At 44.6% G+C, this 13,063-nt stretch overlaps 1 protein-coding gene across 1 annotated transcript in view; it reads left to right on the forward strand.

The window, feature by feature from the left end:
* Window positions 1-3,157: 3,157 nt before the first annotated feature.
* Window positions 3,158-13,063, forward strand: part of ADAM12 (ADAM metallopeptidase domain 12) — a 390,595-nt gene continuing 380,689 nt past the window's right edge. Inside the window, exon 1 of the mRNA XM_061183918.1 lies at window positions 3,158-3,602. Coding sequence (XP_061039901.1) covers window positions 3,515-3,602 — 88 coding nt within the window. The 5' untranslated portion in view covers window positions 3,158-3,514. The remainder of the gene's footprint in view (window positions 3,603-13,063) is intronic.

Consider the following 13,063-nt stretch of genomic DNA (forward strand, 5'->3'; position numbering starts at 1 on the left):
CTGAGAGGATCATGAGTTTCAATCTCCTCAAGAGATGGAATTAAAGCGATTTCCAAGAATCTTAATCATGGGGCGATTGTGTTTGTTTACTTTTGCAGCAAGCCTTGGGAACTGTGCTTGGAGAGATAAAAGCTGTTTTGCGAGCCTGCGTCTGCAGCTCCATCACTAGGTAGAGCGGCAAGGAGGCTGACCCTTCCCTTACAGCAGAAATCAGGAGGGGCTGCCTGTAACGTCCTGCCTTAGCAACATTTGCCTCCATTTTTTCACCTGCTTGGACTCAAAGCAGATTGACCTAAATGTGAGCTTGGGTGAGAAATAAGTGCCCTGTTCATTGTGAATGCCCAGGCTGCGGAGCAAAAATAGCACACAGGAAACGGTATTGCAAAGGTCAATTCTTCTGGAAAGGAAAAGACAACAAGCCATCTATCTGAAATTTTAATGAGCAGACCCTGGCCTCTGACCTCATGCCATTACCCAACAATCCAGTATTGAATGCCATGTCAGCTTCCATTTCCTGCGGGGGCGGAGGCAGAGTTCCCGGCCAGAGGCCGGCCATCTGCCGGACATGGGATCCGCCCTCTGCCTAGCTGGCTGTTACTGAGGGTCATGAAGTCATCATGGATAGAGTGTCAGCCCAGGCTACTTGCTTCACAGAGATGGTGGATTAGAAGGTTGAAAAACCAGGGCTAGTGGATAGGATTTTCTTCCCTATCTTTCTTTTTTCCCTCTGCATTGACTGTTTTGTTTCATTCAGTCAAAAACAAACCAAGGACAGTCTTGGGGGCACATTTAGCCCTTTGGAGAGAGCTTTGCAGCTTCCACGTTTAAAAAAAAAAAATTGGACTTCTATAGTCAAGAGCTGAATATTAAAGGAGAAAAAGAAATGCACCGTTAGGAGAGACCGTGTATAAAGCCCCCGGTCCAGTGCACAGTGCATATTACTTCCACTATGAGTAAACAATTTAACCCGTCAGAAAGATTCAAGAGGCCAGCAGCTGGGCTCATCCTAAAGTGAGTCTCCCTCATTGATCTCAAAGGAGACAATTTGAAATTCTCTTGTGCCGTGTCTGAAAGTTCTCCGGAGCAGGAACATCAGAATCACCTGGGTACTCGCTAAAACTGTCCTTCCCGGAGCTCTGTAAAAAGGATGGCCAGTGTAAATGCCAAAGCGTTTGAATTCTTAACCAACATCAGGAATCCCGTGGCTTGGGGAGGCGTCCTAGCTCATTTAATGCTCACTACCAGCTGGGAGGTTTGTATTTTACTTTCACTTAACAGATGCTAAACCTGAAGCCTGGAAATCAGAACTAAAGACACAGGCTGCATCTGCAAATAGATCTGGTGTGGGCTCTGACCTACTTCTTAGCCCTGTGACCACAGGAAAACTACTTAACCTCTAGACGCTGCAATTTCCTCATCTGGATCTTCAGGATTTTAAAATGAAACAATGCACGGGAAGCATTTGAGCACAATACTCCGATTATACGAATATGTAATAAATAACGTAGTGGTTAACAAACAGCCTAATGATTATTAAAGAGGCCATGTAACCAGCTCACACCATTCAATAGTTGTGACTGATCAGTTTGTCCTACCAGACAGAAGAGTCTTTGAAGGCAAGGGGTATTTCTCATCCATCTGGTTTCCCAAGTCCCTACCAGAGCGTTGCTAATTGCTGATTGAGCAAATGAATGAACAAAGCAAGGACAGGCAAAGGGGTGAGTAGTAGGGCTGGATTTAAACTGGGGCTTGGACCCAGGCCTGGCTTCCAGATGGAGTGCTGAGATGTCCTGGCATTGAGAAGGGGGTCCTGGGGCCAGTGCCTCTGGCTTTTGGTTTTTTTTTTTAAAAAAGGCCTTCACGTTGTTCAGAGGGGCCGAGCTGGTTCTTGGGAACACTGCAGAAACCTGGGGGGTGGGAGGAAGATAGGAGAAAAGCCACTTTGCAGTAAAAAGAGATGGTGAGGAAGGGAGTTCCCTCAAATGCTGCCTAAACGCCTCTTGGAATGGGGCTTCCCTCAGAAATCGGTGGGAGGTCACAGGACAGATTTCGGCCGGTGGTTCTCCCTCCATGCTGCACATTGGAATCACCTGGGGCTTTGGAAACTATTCCGGCTCCGTCCATGGCTGGAGATTCTGATTAACCTGAGTGGCAGTGTTAATATCTCCCTAGCCCTTAGGGTTCTGATAGGTGGCCACGGCTGGGGATCATGGTGGTTTCACAAGGTGGGGGCCACCCATCCTTGACCCCTCCTGCTCTGGTAGTCTGTGTAGCCCTCTCCTTGCTGCTTCCCGCGGTCTCGGAGAGGGCAAGTCCCGTTGTTAAAATTGCTATTATGTCTCTTTGAGGCCTTCCTAGGCAGAAGAGGAGGAGACCGCCAAGAACTCGGACTGGGAGGCAAGGCCCTCCATTCACTTCACTGGTTTTTCCAAACACCGGGTGGCCCCCGGCCCCGCGGCCTGTAGAGGCTCATTTCAAGGGCGTGGGAGGGCACCTGGGACTCTGTATTCTTAACAGACAAACCCAGACGTTTCTCACGATCAGGAAAGTCTGGGGAAAATCGCCGTGCGCTTTTTTTTTGGGGTCCTGCCATGGAGGAGAAACTTGATCCAATCTATCGACGTAAAACCTAAAGCAGTGCATCGAAAGCAGAATGCCCAGACGTCCCGTGCCTGCAGGTCCAAGTTCATTCTCTCGCACGAGATGTCCGTGTGGGGGCTTAGGGGACGGGGCCCGGGGACGCCCGCCTGGGCGGCGGACAGCCTTGCCGACCTGCTACCCGCGTTCCGGGAGCGAGCAGCCGAGTCATCATTTCCAGCCTCAGACTGGAAAGCTGGACGGTGCAGCCGCGTGTGCTCTTGGCAGCCGGGCGCCCGGGGCCCCGCGGCCACATCATCCTGGGGCGGGGATGTGTGCGCTCCGGACGCCCGCGCCGCCACCGAGCCACGTCTGTGCCGCCGCCGGGGCGCGCGGCCCGGGAGGCGCCCTGCCCCGAGCCGCCCCGGGGGTGGGCCAGAGCCGGCTCTGGGCGGGACCCTGGCGGGGGCCCCTGACCGGTCTCTAGGACCCGCGGGACGCCGCGGGCGGGCGGGCGGGGGTGCGGGGAAGACCATAATTTGTTCCGTGGTGATGAGAACGGTGACTGTTGGCTGTGGATCCATTTCACAGGCCTGCCTCCTCTCCCTAACGATCTTCCTCGTCCCCGGGCCAACTCGGACAGTTTGCTCGTTTATTGCAACGGTCAAGGCTGGCTCGTGCCAGAACAGCGTGCGCGCGCGCACACACACACGCACACACGCACACACACGCGCGCCGGGGAAAACTTTTTTAAAAAAATGAAAGCCTAGACTAGCTGTTCAGCGGCCGGGCGCTGCGCGAGGGGTTCGGAGTTGACTCCCCGCAGCAGGAAGTCCCTCGGGCCGCGACGCCCGGCCCCCGCTCGGCGCCCGCGGGGGATGGTGCAGCGCCCGCCGCCCGGCCCCGAGAGCTGCTGCTGCACGGAAGGCCGGCGACGATGGCAGCGCGCCCGCCGCCCGCGCCCCCCGCCCGCGCCCTCCTGCTCGCCCTGGCCGGGGCTCTGCTGGCGCCGCGCGCGGCCCGAGGTAAGTCGCCGAGCCCAGGCGGCTCCCCGCCGGTCCCCCGCTGTCCCCGCCCGCCCGCTGGGGACTCGCCCTCCGGGGGCACCACGCGCCGCACTGGGGGGGACGCCGAGTGGCGGGATTGCCCCGCGACCCGGCGCGCGGGGACGCAGCTGCGGAGCCCCCCGGGCTCGGGCTCCCGGCTCGGAGGGGACCCCCGCCCCCCCGGCCCCCACCCCAGGTGCCAATTCCCCGGGGAAGGAGGGAGCCCTTGGCTCCGGGCCTGGAAGCCGCCAGCGCGTAGCCCGGGTGGCCCAGCCTCGGGGCCGCTGCCGCGTGTTCTCCCATCTCGGGGAATCGTTTGCCAGGGTATCTGTGTCTTGACAGTTACACGTGTCGCCCGGGATGATGCGCGTCGGGTCATCTTACCCTGTCCCTCAGTGAATCCCCCCATCTCTGACTGGTCAGCCCTCCGTGAGGTTTCCTGTGCACCCCTACTCCCCCTCGGATACACCTGGGGGGACGCACAGTAACCGCGCAGGTGAGCCATCCGCGTGCCCGCAGGTGTGCCTGCGGCGTTCCACGGCGCTCTCCATTTAAAAAATGGACTCTTTTACCTACTTCTTTAATTTTCTTTCCCTCTTTTTCTAATTCCGGATAGCTCCCTAGTTGTCAGTGGCGGCTAGATTTGAGCAGAATCTTTGTTTCCCGCCACTCCGTCAGGTTCTCACCTAAATAATCGCTTAAATCAACCTTGTGTAAAGCGACAACTCATTTCCACGTTAAGCCAAAGTGTGGCTATTATAGCTGTTTTATAGACCTAGGTTTTCCCGAGTTGTATCCCCTTAAATGGGTACCTGTGGATCTTTTCTTTTTGCACAATGAGAACTCAAACAGCAGGTGCCTTTCTAAAAATTCAGAAGTTTCTGCCGGTCGCCGTCACCGCCACCGCCGTCTTTCTGCCGCTAGAGGCGCTGTCGGCCCACCAATGAAAGACTTGCCTTGGCCTCCAGCTCTAAATTTCTGTGATTCTATGTAACAGGCATTATTTTTCAACAGCTGGCCTCAATCACGAACCGTTACCACCTTATGGTACGTTTAATTTTGTAATTGCCACTGCTACCCTCCACCCCACCCCACCTCCGTCCCCCACCGCATCTACTGTAATGTGGCTAAAACCCAGCTCTCGATAAAATCCACACGGCAACGAAGATCAATTTGGGAATTAATGATTAAGTAAAAAGATTGCTCAAAGCAAGGAAGAAGCAATGAGAACGCCAAGAAAGAATACTGCTGACTGTTTAGTTAAAAAACTCTATGACCTGCAAGTGAAAATAATAGTTGTGAAAAATGTTTTGAAAGACTTTTGTACAGATGGGTCCTTTTGAGTATTTATTGAGAAACAACTTTTAAAAAACTGAAACAGAATCTCAAAGTGTGCTTGAGGTGGTCTTGGACTTGACACATGCTCTGTACACATAAACAGAAGTCCACTGAGCATGGACAATACTTTTTTTTTTTTTTAGAGGAAAATGTTTACTAAATCAAGCTAATAATGGGAAATTATTTCATGGAGGAAGGACTTTTATTATTTTATGACTACAGCTTTGGTAGAGGTAGTTTTTCCTTAGGATAGATATGACTCAAAATCGAAAGCTAGTTAAGCCTAAACATTTAGAATGGGTTACATGCTGTGATATCCCAGGATTCACTGCTTGTTTATCCTTGGATTCTCGGTATCGAGTTTTAAATCAATCAGTGCACCAAATCACAGCATATAATGAAACATTTCTTTGTGTTGGCAAGAAAAAGGGAGGAATTACTACTTGTTGAAGGCAGAGCATATTTTGGGGTTTGTCTCTCTGCGTGTTACCCTTCATTGGCATCTCAGCTCTAACAGGTCCAGAACAGAACCCTAGATCCCAAACTGTCTACTCCTGAATCCATTTTCCACCCCGTGCCCCCATCTTTCCAACTCGGTAATAACATCCTCTGCCTTTTCCAGATGCTTCATGCAAACACTTAGAAAGTCATCCTGAGGCTCTCCTTTCCCTCCACAAGCCACCAACCTCCAAAATGTGTTCTCATCTACCCACTTCCCCCTGTTTCAGGTGGCCTTGGCCGCTTTTTTTCCCCTTCTTTTGATCTCTTCTGCAGAGCCTCTTATCCCTAGTGTAGTAGCCTCCTAACTTGTCTGCTGGCTTCCCCTCTTGTCCCTGCTCAATGTACTCTTCCCAGCACCACAGCCAAAGTCATCAGTCTCAGTCATGAGTTGGATCATGCTGGTTTCCTGTTTAAAACTCTCCAGTGGCTTCCTAGGGCTCTTAAGAAAATCCAAACCTCAGGATAACCTATTTCCTGTTTTCCTCTGTTATCTCCTTTCTCACCACTCTCTCCCATGCTCACGACTCCATCCACACTAGCTTCTCTTCTTTCTGACTTTCCAGTGTAATACCGCCATAATAAAAAACCAGTATTTAATGTTTGCACCATGAAGCAAATATTGCTTATGGTTGAGCCACACAGTGTTCTGTAATTCCATTTCATACCTATTTCAACTTTTTGTTTTTCCTAGAGTTAATAATTGCTTTTTTTTTTTTTTTTTTTCTTTTTTACCATTTTGCTTTGTTTCTTGTATACCAATCTCTACCTCCAAACCCTCTGGGAGAATCGGTAAACTCCTTCCAATATGATCAAACACATCAGGTAATCTATTCACTATTTATTTTTTCTTGGTAGTGTCTCTCTTGGAGCCCTTTTCTTCCTGCTCCAGTGTGAACTGGTTACTTTTTAGGCTTGCATGTCAACTGTTGTCTCAGGACTACTCTTTTGCCAAGATGCTGGAAACTCCTCTTACATCCCTCCTGTGTTGGATCGCCTGTTTTCTGAGCACCATAACTTTCTTTTTTTAGTTTATGCCTTATTTTTGTGGAGCACATCTTCTAGTAACTTCCTAAAAGGGCATGTGGGAGATAAATTTTTTTGATAACTTGTTAGGAATGATTAAATACTTTCCATTGCAAGTAACAGAAAACCTGACCACAGTAAGTCCCGTACATACGAACAAGTTCTGTTCCGGGAGTGCATTTGTAAGTCCAATTTGTTCATAAGTCCAACAAAGTTAGCCTAGGTACCCAACTAACACGATCAGCTATATAGTACCATACTGTAATAGGTTTATAATACTTTTCACACAAATAATACTTTAAAAAAATAAATACAAAAAATAAAAACATTTTTAATCTTACAGTACAGTACCTTGAAAAGTACAGTAGTGCAGTACAACAGCTGGCATACAGGGGCTGAGACTGAGTGAACAGGCAAGAAGAGTTACTGACTGGAGGAGGGAGGGGGGTGGGAGATGGTAGAGCTGAAGGATCGTCAGCAATAGGAGATGGAGGGCAAGCTGCAGTTTCACTCACGCCTGATGTTAGTGGAACCCATGTTCGTGTCTTTGAAAGTTCGCAGCTTGAAGGTTTGGGTGTAGGGGACTTACTGTACAGCAGGTTTTTTTAATCTTTACATCCCGATCGTTTGTGAAGTAAGCGGTGTAGGAGCTGGTGTAGCGAGTCAGTGATACTACTAGGCACCCGAGCTTTTACTTTTGCTTGTGTCTGCCATACTTACATGTTGGCTTTTGCTTTTATGCTTAATGCCTCATGGTCTTATGATAGCTGCTGTACATTTTGGCATTATATCTGCATTCTAGGCCGTAATAAGGCAAAAGAGGCAAAAAGCAGAGTCAGCAAATCTATTTTATTGGGAAAATAAAAGTATTTCCAGAAACCTTTGTAGCAGATTTTCTCTTGGCTAGACTGTGACACAGGGCCACTGCTTGCTGCATGGGAAGATAGAAAAGTAAATATTTTTAGTTGTATACTTTGGTGTTTCAATCGAAACAGAGTTTTATGAGTAAGAGAGAAGTTTAGAATGTATGTCTTGCATGCAAATATATATATGCAAACCAGCAATTTTATATATATATACATATATATATACACATACACTCATATATATATTTCACCCTGGATATATATATTAAAGGTGGTAATATATATCACCTTTGATTGTTAGTTTATTTAGGAATAAAATTTCAAGATGGAAGTCATATTTCCTCAGTATTTTATAAAGCATTTCTACATTGTCTCTATGCCCATTGCCACTTGGGAAGTTGATAGCATGGTGATTGTTAATCCTTTATATCTAGTCTGTTTTCTTCCTCAAAGCTTTTATCATCTTCTCTTAATCCCCAGTATTTTTACATTTCATGATAATGTGCTTTAGCTAAGTTCTTATCAGTAGTCGTGCTGGGACTTTCTGTTTGAACTTTCATGCTGTGAAGTTCTAGTCTACTTTCTTTTATTATTTCTTCAATGATTTCTTCCTCACTGTTTTTGTCATGCTTTTTCTGAAACTGCTCTTAGCTGAATGTCCCAACTTCCTGAAAACATCCTCTAATTGTCTTCTTTGTTCAACTTTCTGGGAGAGTTTGTTTAATTTCACTTTCCAAACCTGCTACTCAAGTTGTTTATTTCTGCTACTGCATATTTAATTTCCAAGAAATGTTTCTTGTTCCATGAATGTTCCTTTTTTTAAAATAAGGTTTTGTTCTTTTTTTTATATATATAATGGATGTAAGTCTTCGGTGAACTCTTGGCATGTATTAACTTTTACTTTTTAAACATTGTTTTGCTGACTTTATTCTCACTATTAGCTCTCAGATCCTCCCCCACTCCTGTTTGTTATAGCCTCTGGCTTTCTTCAAACGTCTGTATTTTGGCTGTCTGTTTATATTTAACAATGAGACACTAAAAAGCTGATTGAAACTTCTGTGTGCTTCAAAGATGGGCTTAGTAACTGGTCGGCCTTCACTGGTTTGGGGGACCTCCATACATCACTGACTGTCTTTTTTCGTAGGCTGGTCAGTTTCCCCAAAGAAGAATTTTGCAGCTTCCTGCTGAGGACTTAAGCCTGGCTAATAGGGCCTGTGAGCTGAGTAGTAGAACAGGGTTAAGGTGATTGTCTCACCAATGAGTGTGCTTTGCTTTTTTTTTTTTTTTTTTTTTTAAATCCTTTTGCTTTCAGTTTGGCACTCTGCTACCACTTCTTCACTCTCAGCTATGCCGGGCATCCTCGTGTACAGAATTTCTCTGCTTTAGTGTCTGCAGAAAATACATCTCCTGTCTGGTGAAGTGGGAGGGGCAGTCACCTAGCTGTGCTGGCTTTGCAAGGGACCTACAGCTCTAACTTTTCCTTGGACGGTCTTTCAGCCCAGCCTGTACTGACCATCAGAGGTGCCCACTGCCTCCCATCCCCAAGTCTTTCCAAGGTTCTTCTCATCCATCTCACCTTCTAGATGGCTTCCCTCTTCTCCAGGCAACAGGTTTCCAGTTCTCTCTCCTCTGCTGAGTAGGTAACCACTTGTCTCACCTCTTTGAAAGCCTTGTTGCTTTCTCTTACCTGTTGCTATTTTCTCTCCAATTCTTTGGTTTTTTAAAATTATTTTTATGTTATTATTTATATTGTAGGCTTTCAGAAGGGAGTGCAGATAAACACCTGTGAGTCTGCCATGCACATTTAAAAGTCAGCCCAGGCTTTTATTACGGCACTCTATATACACACATGTTTTCTTTTTCCCTCTCTCTCACTTGTCATTTGGCTCTTTCTATTCCTTCCTTGTGGAAACGAAAATTACATCCAGTTTTAAATGTTTCAAAACTTTCTTTTAAAAATCTATAAATACTCAAAGTCAACATATACCTAATTGGATAGATGTTGCAGCTGTGGAAACTATAAGGATTTTTTTTTTTCCTAAGGAATGCAACTACATCATCTAAAGAAGCTAAGCATATTTCTTTCTGGTGTAGATGATGCTGTAATGAATTCATTACAGTTGCAAAAAAAAATTTTTTTTTTTTTTTGTATCAGAGTATGTTCCAGAGGCCTCTTAAAGCTAAACTGTTCCTGCACTATCTATGATTTATAAAGACAGGTGTGAGAAACATCTTCAGATGTTCCTTCTGTACCAAATGGCTAGGCCTATAGTCCTTTGGCTGCATGCCCACTGAAAGCTATATGAAACAGCTCTGCAATATGTACAGTCCTTTAATTATCAGCTCTCTGGGTTTGAGAAAGTGAAGTTGTTATAATCTATACAGAATGTTTTGGGAAATAGTTTCTGTGCACTTGTAGTAGCTGTTTCTTTATGTGTGTTTCTGTAGTATTTTATGAAACCTAAAGTTTTCATACCAGCACACAGTTACTTAAAAAGGCAGTTGTTGAGTGCTTTGGTGCCAGGAGCTATTGCAAGATCTTTGCATGCACTATCTCATTCAGTCCTTGGGGAAGAATCTTGCCATTGGTCCTGTTATTGCCCTCACTCTACAGAGGAGGAAACCATGGCTTCGGATGGTTGAGTGTCTGCTAAGTGGCCAATGCAGGGCCATCTCTAGGTGCTCTCGTGATGGGGACCAGGTCTTAGCCTAGGTGTAGTAAACATTTTGTCATCTATATACTTTATCTTTGAAATAATTATAATGTCTATAGCAATGAGATTGTAATGTAGTTTGCTTTGAAACGGAATGATAATGCGGTTCAAATAAACTTTACTTGCCAGTTGAAATGTGTGCCTTGAATATCATGCTTTCTGACAAGCTGCCATTTCAGTCCTTATATTTACCTCAGCTCATTCTTCATCCTGGTGCCTTGTGCTTTATTTAATGTTCAGTATACCTTGCCTCCAATTGATCGATGAGATGGAGAAGCCAAATAATTCAGCATCATATTGATATTTTTTTATCCTTTAAGCTTTTATGTCATCCCCAGGTGACACTAAGAGCTCAGTTTCTAGGCAACTGCTTAAAGAATTGGGCAACCTCATTGGATTAACTCTGGACCTTCCGTCTGTCCTGGAAGCATTGGCCTCCCTGATCCCTTTAGATGATCCATTCTTAGAACTGTTGTTGCTATACCCTGACATCTTCTCTTGGCAGGGCATGGTACATACTGGCCTGCAATTTGACCAAAAGGTTCCTTGTTTTGTGTTTTGCTATATTTGTGATTAAAGCCAGGATAGGATGGAGCATTTCTCATGAGATCTATGTTCACATGAATCTGAATGTCATCATAGAACCTGGTTTTACTTTCTTAAATCCTGGGGGTTTTGGTGGTGTTCTTGGGAACCTGCATCAGAACTTAAGAGTCTAGGTTATACCTTAAAATGCAGCTGCACTTTGGTTGATGGAGTACATGTATTCCTGAAATGAGGCAAGCTAAGCAAAATTTCTAAACTGAAATAATTCATTCAGCCAATTTCAGTATAATTTGAGATATGATCACGTAAAAGGTCATGAAAAAGAATTTTGGCCCCATTATCCATTCCTTCACAAAATGTGAAATATTGTAAATGTTGAAAAAAAGACATAGAATAAGTTACACATCCATATTGTTGCCAACCAAGTTTTAGTATAGATGCTTCAGAATTTTTAAAATTTAAAGATGTAAAATGTTAAAGCTTATCTGTAACCACTCCTGATTCTCTCCAGCCATCCAATTCTTCACCTTCTTTCTGAAAAGACAACCACTATACTGAAATTGGTAGGTAGAATATATATATATGTGTTTATATATATACATGTATCTCTAATCAATATTTGATATTATTTATGTATTAAATATTATATAAATGGTACCCTACTGTATACAACAGCCTTCTTCAACTTGCTTTATTTATTTTTTAATATTTTGGCTGCATTGGGTCTTCATTGCTGCACGTGGGCTTTCTCTAGTTCCAGCGAGCAAGGGCTATTCTTGGTTGCGATGTGCAGGCTTCTCACTGTGGTGGCTTCTCTTGTTGTGGAGCATGGGCTCTAGGCATACGGGCTTCAGTAGTTGTGGCACACGGGCTTAGTTGCTCCGTGGCATGTGGGATCTTCCTGGACCAGGGCTCGAACCTGTGTCCCCTGCATTGGCAGGCAAATTCTTAATCACTGCACCACCAGGGAAGTCCTGCAACTCACTTTTCTAAAAATCAGTGTGTTTTTAAAGACTTATTCTTACTGATACATGTGCTTGCTTCATTCCTTTTAATTGCATGGTTAAACCATAAATTGTACACTCCTGTGTGGATAAATATCTGTTTTCCCCTACTTTTTGATACTGCACTGGTGCAAGGATACTTGTACCTATCTCCTCATATACAGGCGTGAGCTCTAGGGAAGCTATTACAAATGAATGGCTGAATCGGAGGGTAAGCCAGTTTTCTACTTTGATATACATTGCTACTTTGCTTTCTAAATTGGTTGCACCCATTTTCATGCCTACTTGTTAGAGAGTTCTGGTTATCCATATTTTTGCCAATACTTGGCACTTTCAGACTTTTAAATGTTGCCAAACTGGATGTGAAATATTTCATTGTTTTTATTGGTATTTTCCTGATTCCTAGAGACTTTAAGACTTTTCTTAAGAAATGTGTTTATATTGTTCTTTACGTTTCTTCTTTGGATCACTTATTATTTGCCCATTTTTCTTTCTAAGTGTGGTTTAAGAAATCCTTCTCTCTTTCCTGAGCTCCAAAAGAGATTTTTATAATTTATTCTAAATTTTAACTTTTTGCTGTTCACTTTTAGTATAACTGGAACTTATTTTTATTTGTTGTATGAGGGCATGGTCTATTTTGCCTCATATAGATAAAATAACCAACCATCCTAGTAACATTTATTGAATCCTTTCCTCCTTCTGATAAACACCAAGTCTGGACAGATATGCTTCTGGGTTCCTTGTTCTGCTGGACTATTTTTTTCATCCTATTTTCAGTACCATACTATTTTCAGTATTCTGTACTATAATGAGTCTTACATATTTAGATTGGTTGGTATATGGTGGTATAGGGGGCAGACAGTGGGGTCAGCTTGGCGTGGTTTGCATATCAGCTCTGTCACCTACTGACGTGATCTTGAGAAGGTGAGTGACCATCCTGTGTTGTTAGGACTTTTCCAGTTTCAATACTGAAAATCCCACATCTCAGGACCCCTCAGAGCTGGGCAAACCATGATGGTTGGTCACCCTAAACCTCAAATTATGAAAACTCTTTTTTCCCCAGTTACTCCCTTTATGAAATGGTGATAATAATAGTATCTGCCCCCATGGGGGTGTGTGAGGAAGATTAAATGAGATAATACATGGAAAGTGCTTTGAACAGGGCCTGGCCCATGCTAAGTGCTCAAAAAGGTTAATTTCCTCTTCCTGTCTCCCTTCCTCTCCTTTATAGAATTGTCTTGAGTATTCTTGAAACGCTAGTATCTCATATGAACTTTAGAATCTCCTTGCTAAGTTCTTCAAAATACTCAGTGGGAACTTACAGATTAGTATGGGGAGACTTGACATTCCCATGACATCAAAGCTTCCTGCCATAAATGTGGTCGTTTCTTTATATGTTTTCTTTAATTTTATTCAGTAAGTTGAAAAATTTTCTGAAGTTCTTGCAC

Source organism: Eubalaena glacialis, chromosome 1 (genome assembly GCF_028564815.1).
Source record: "Eubalaena glacialis isolate mEubGla1 chromosome 1, mEubGla1.1.hap2.+ XY, whole genome shotgun sequence".
Classification (NCBI taxonomy): Eukaryota; Metazoa; Chordata; class Mammalia; order Artiodactyla; family Balaenidae; genus Eubalaena; species Eubalaena glacialis.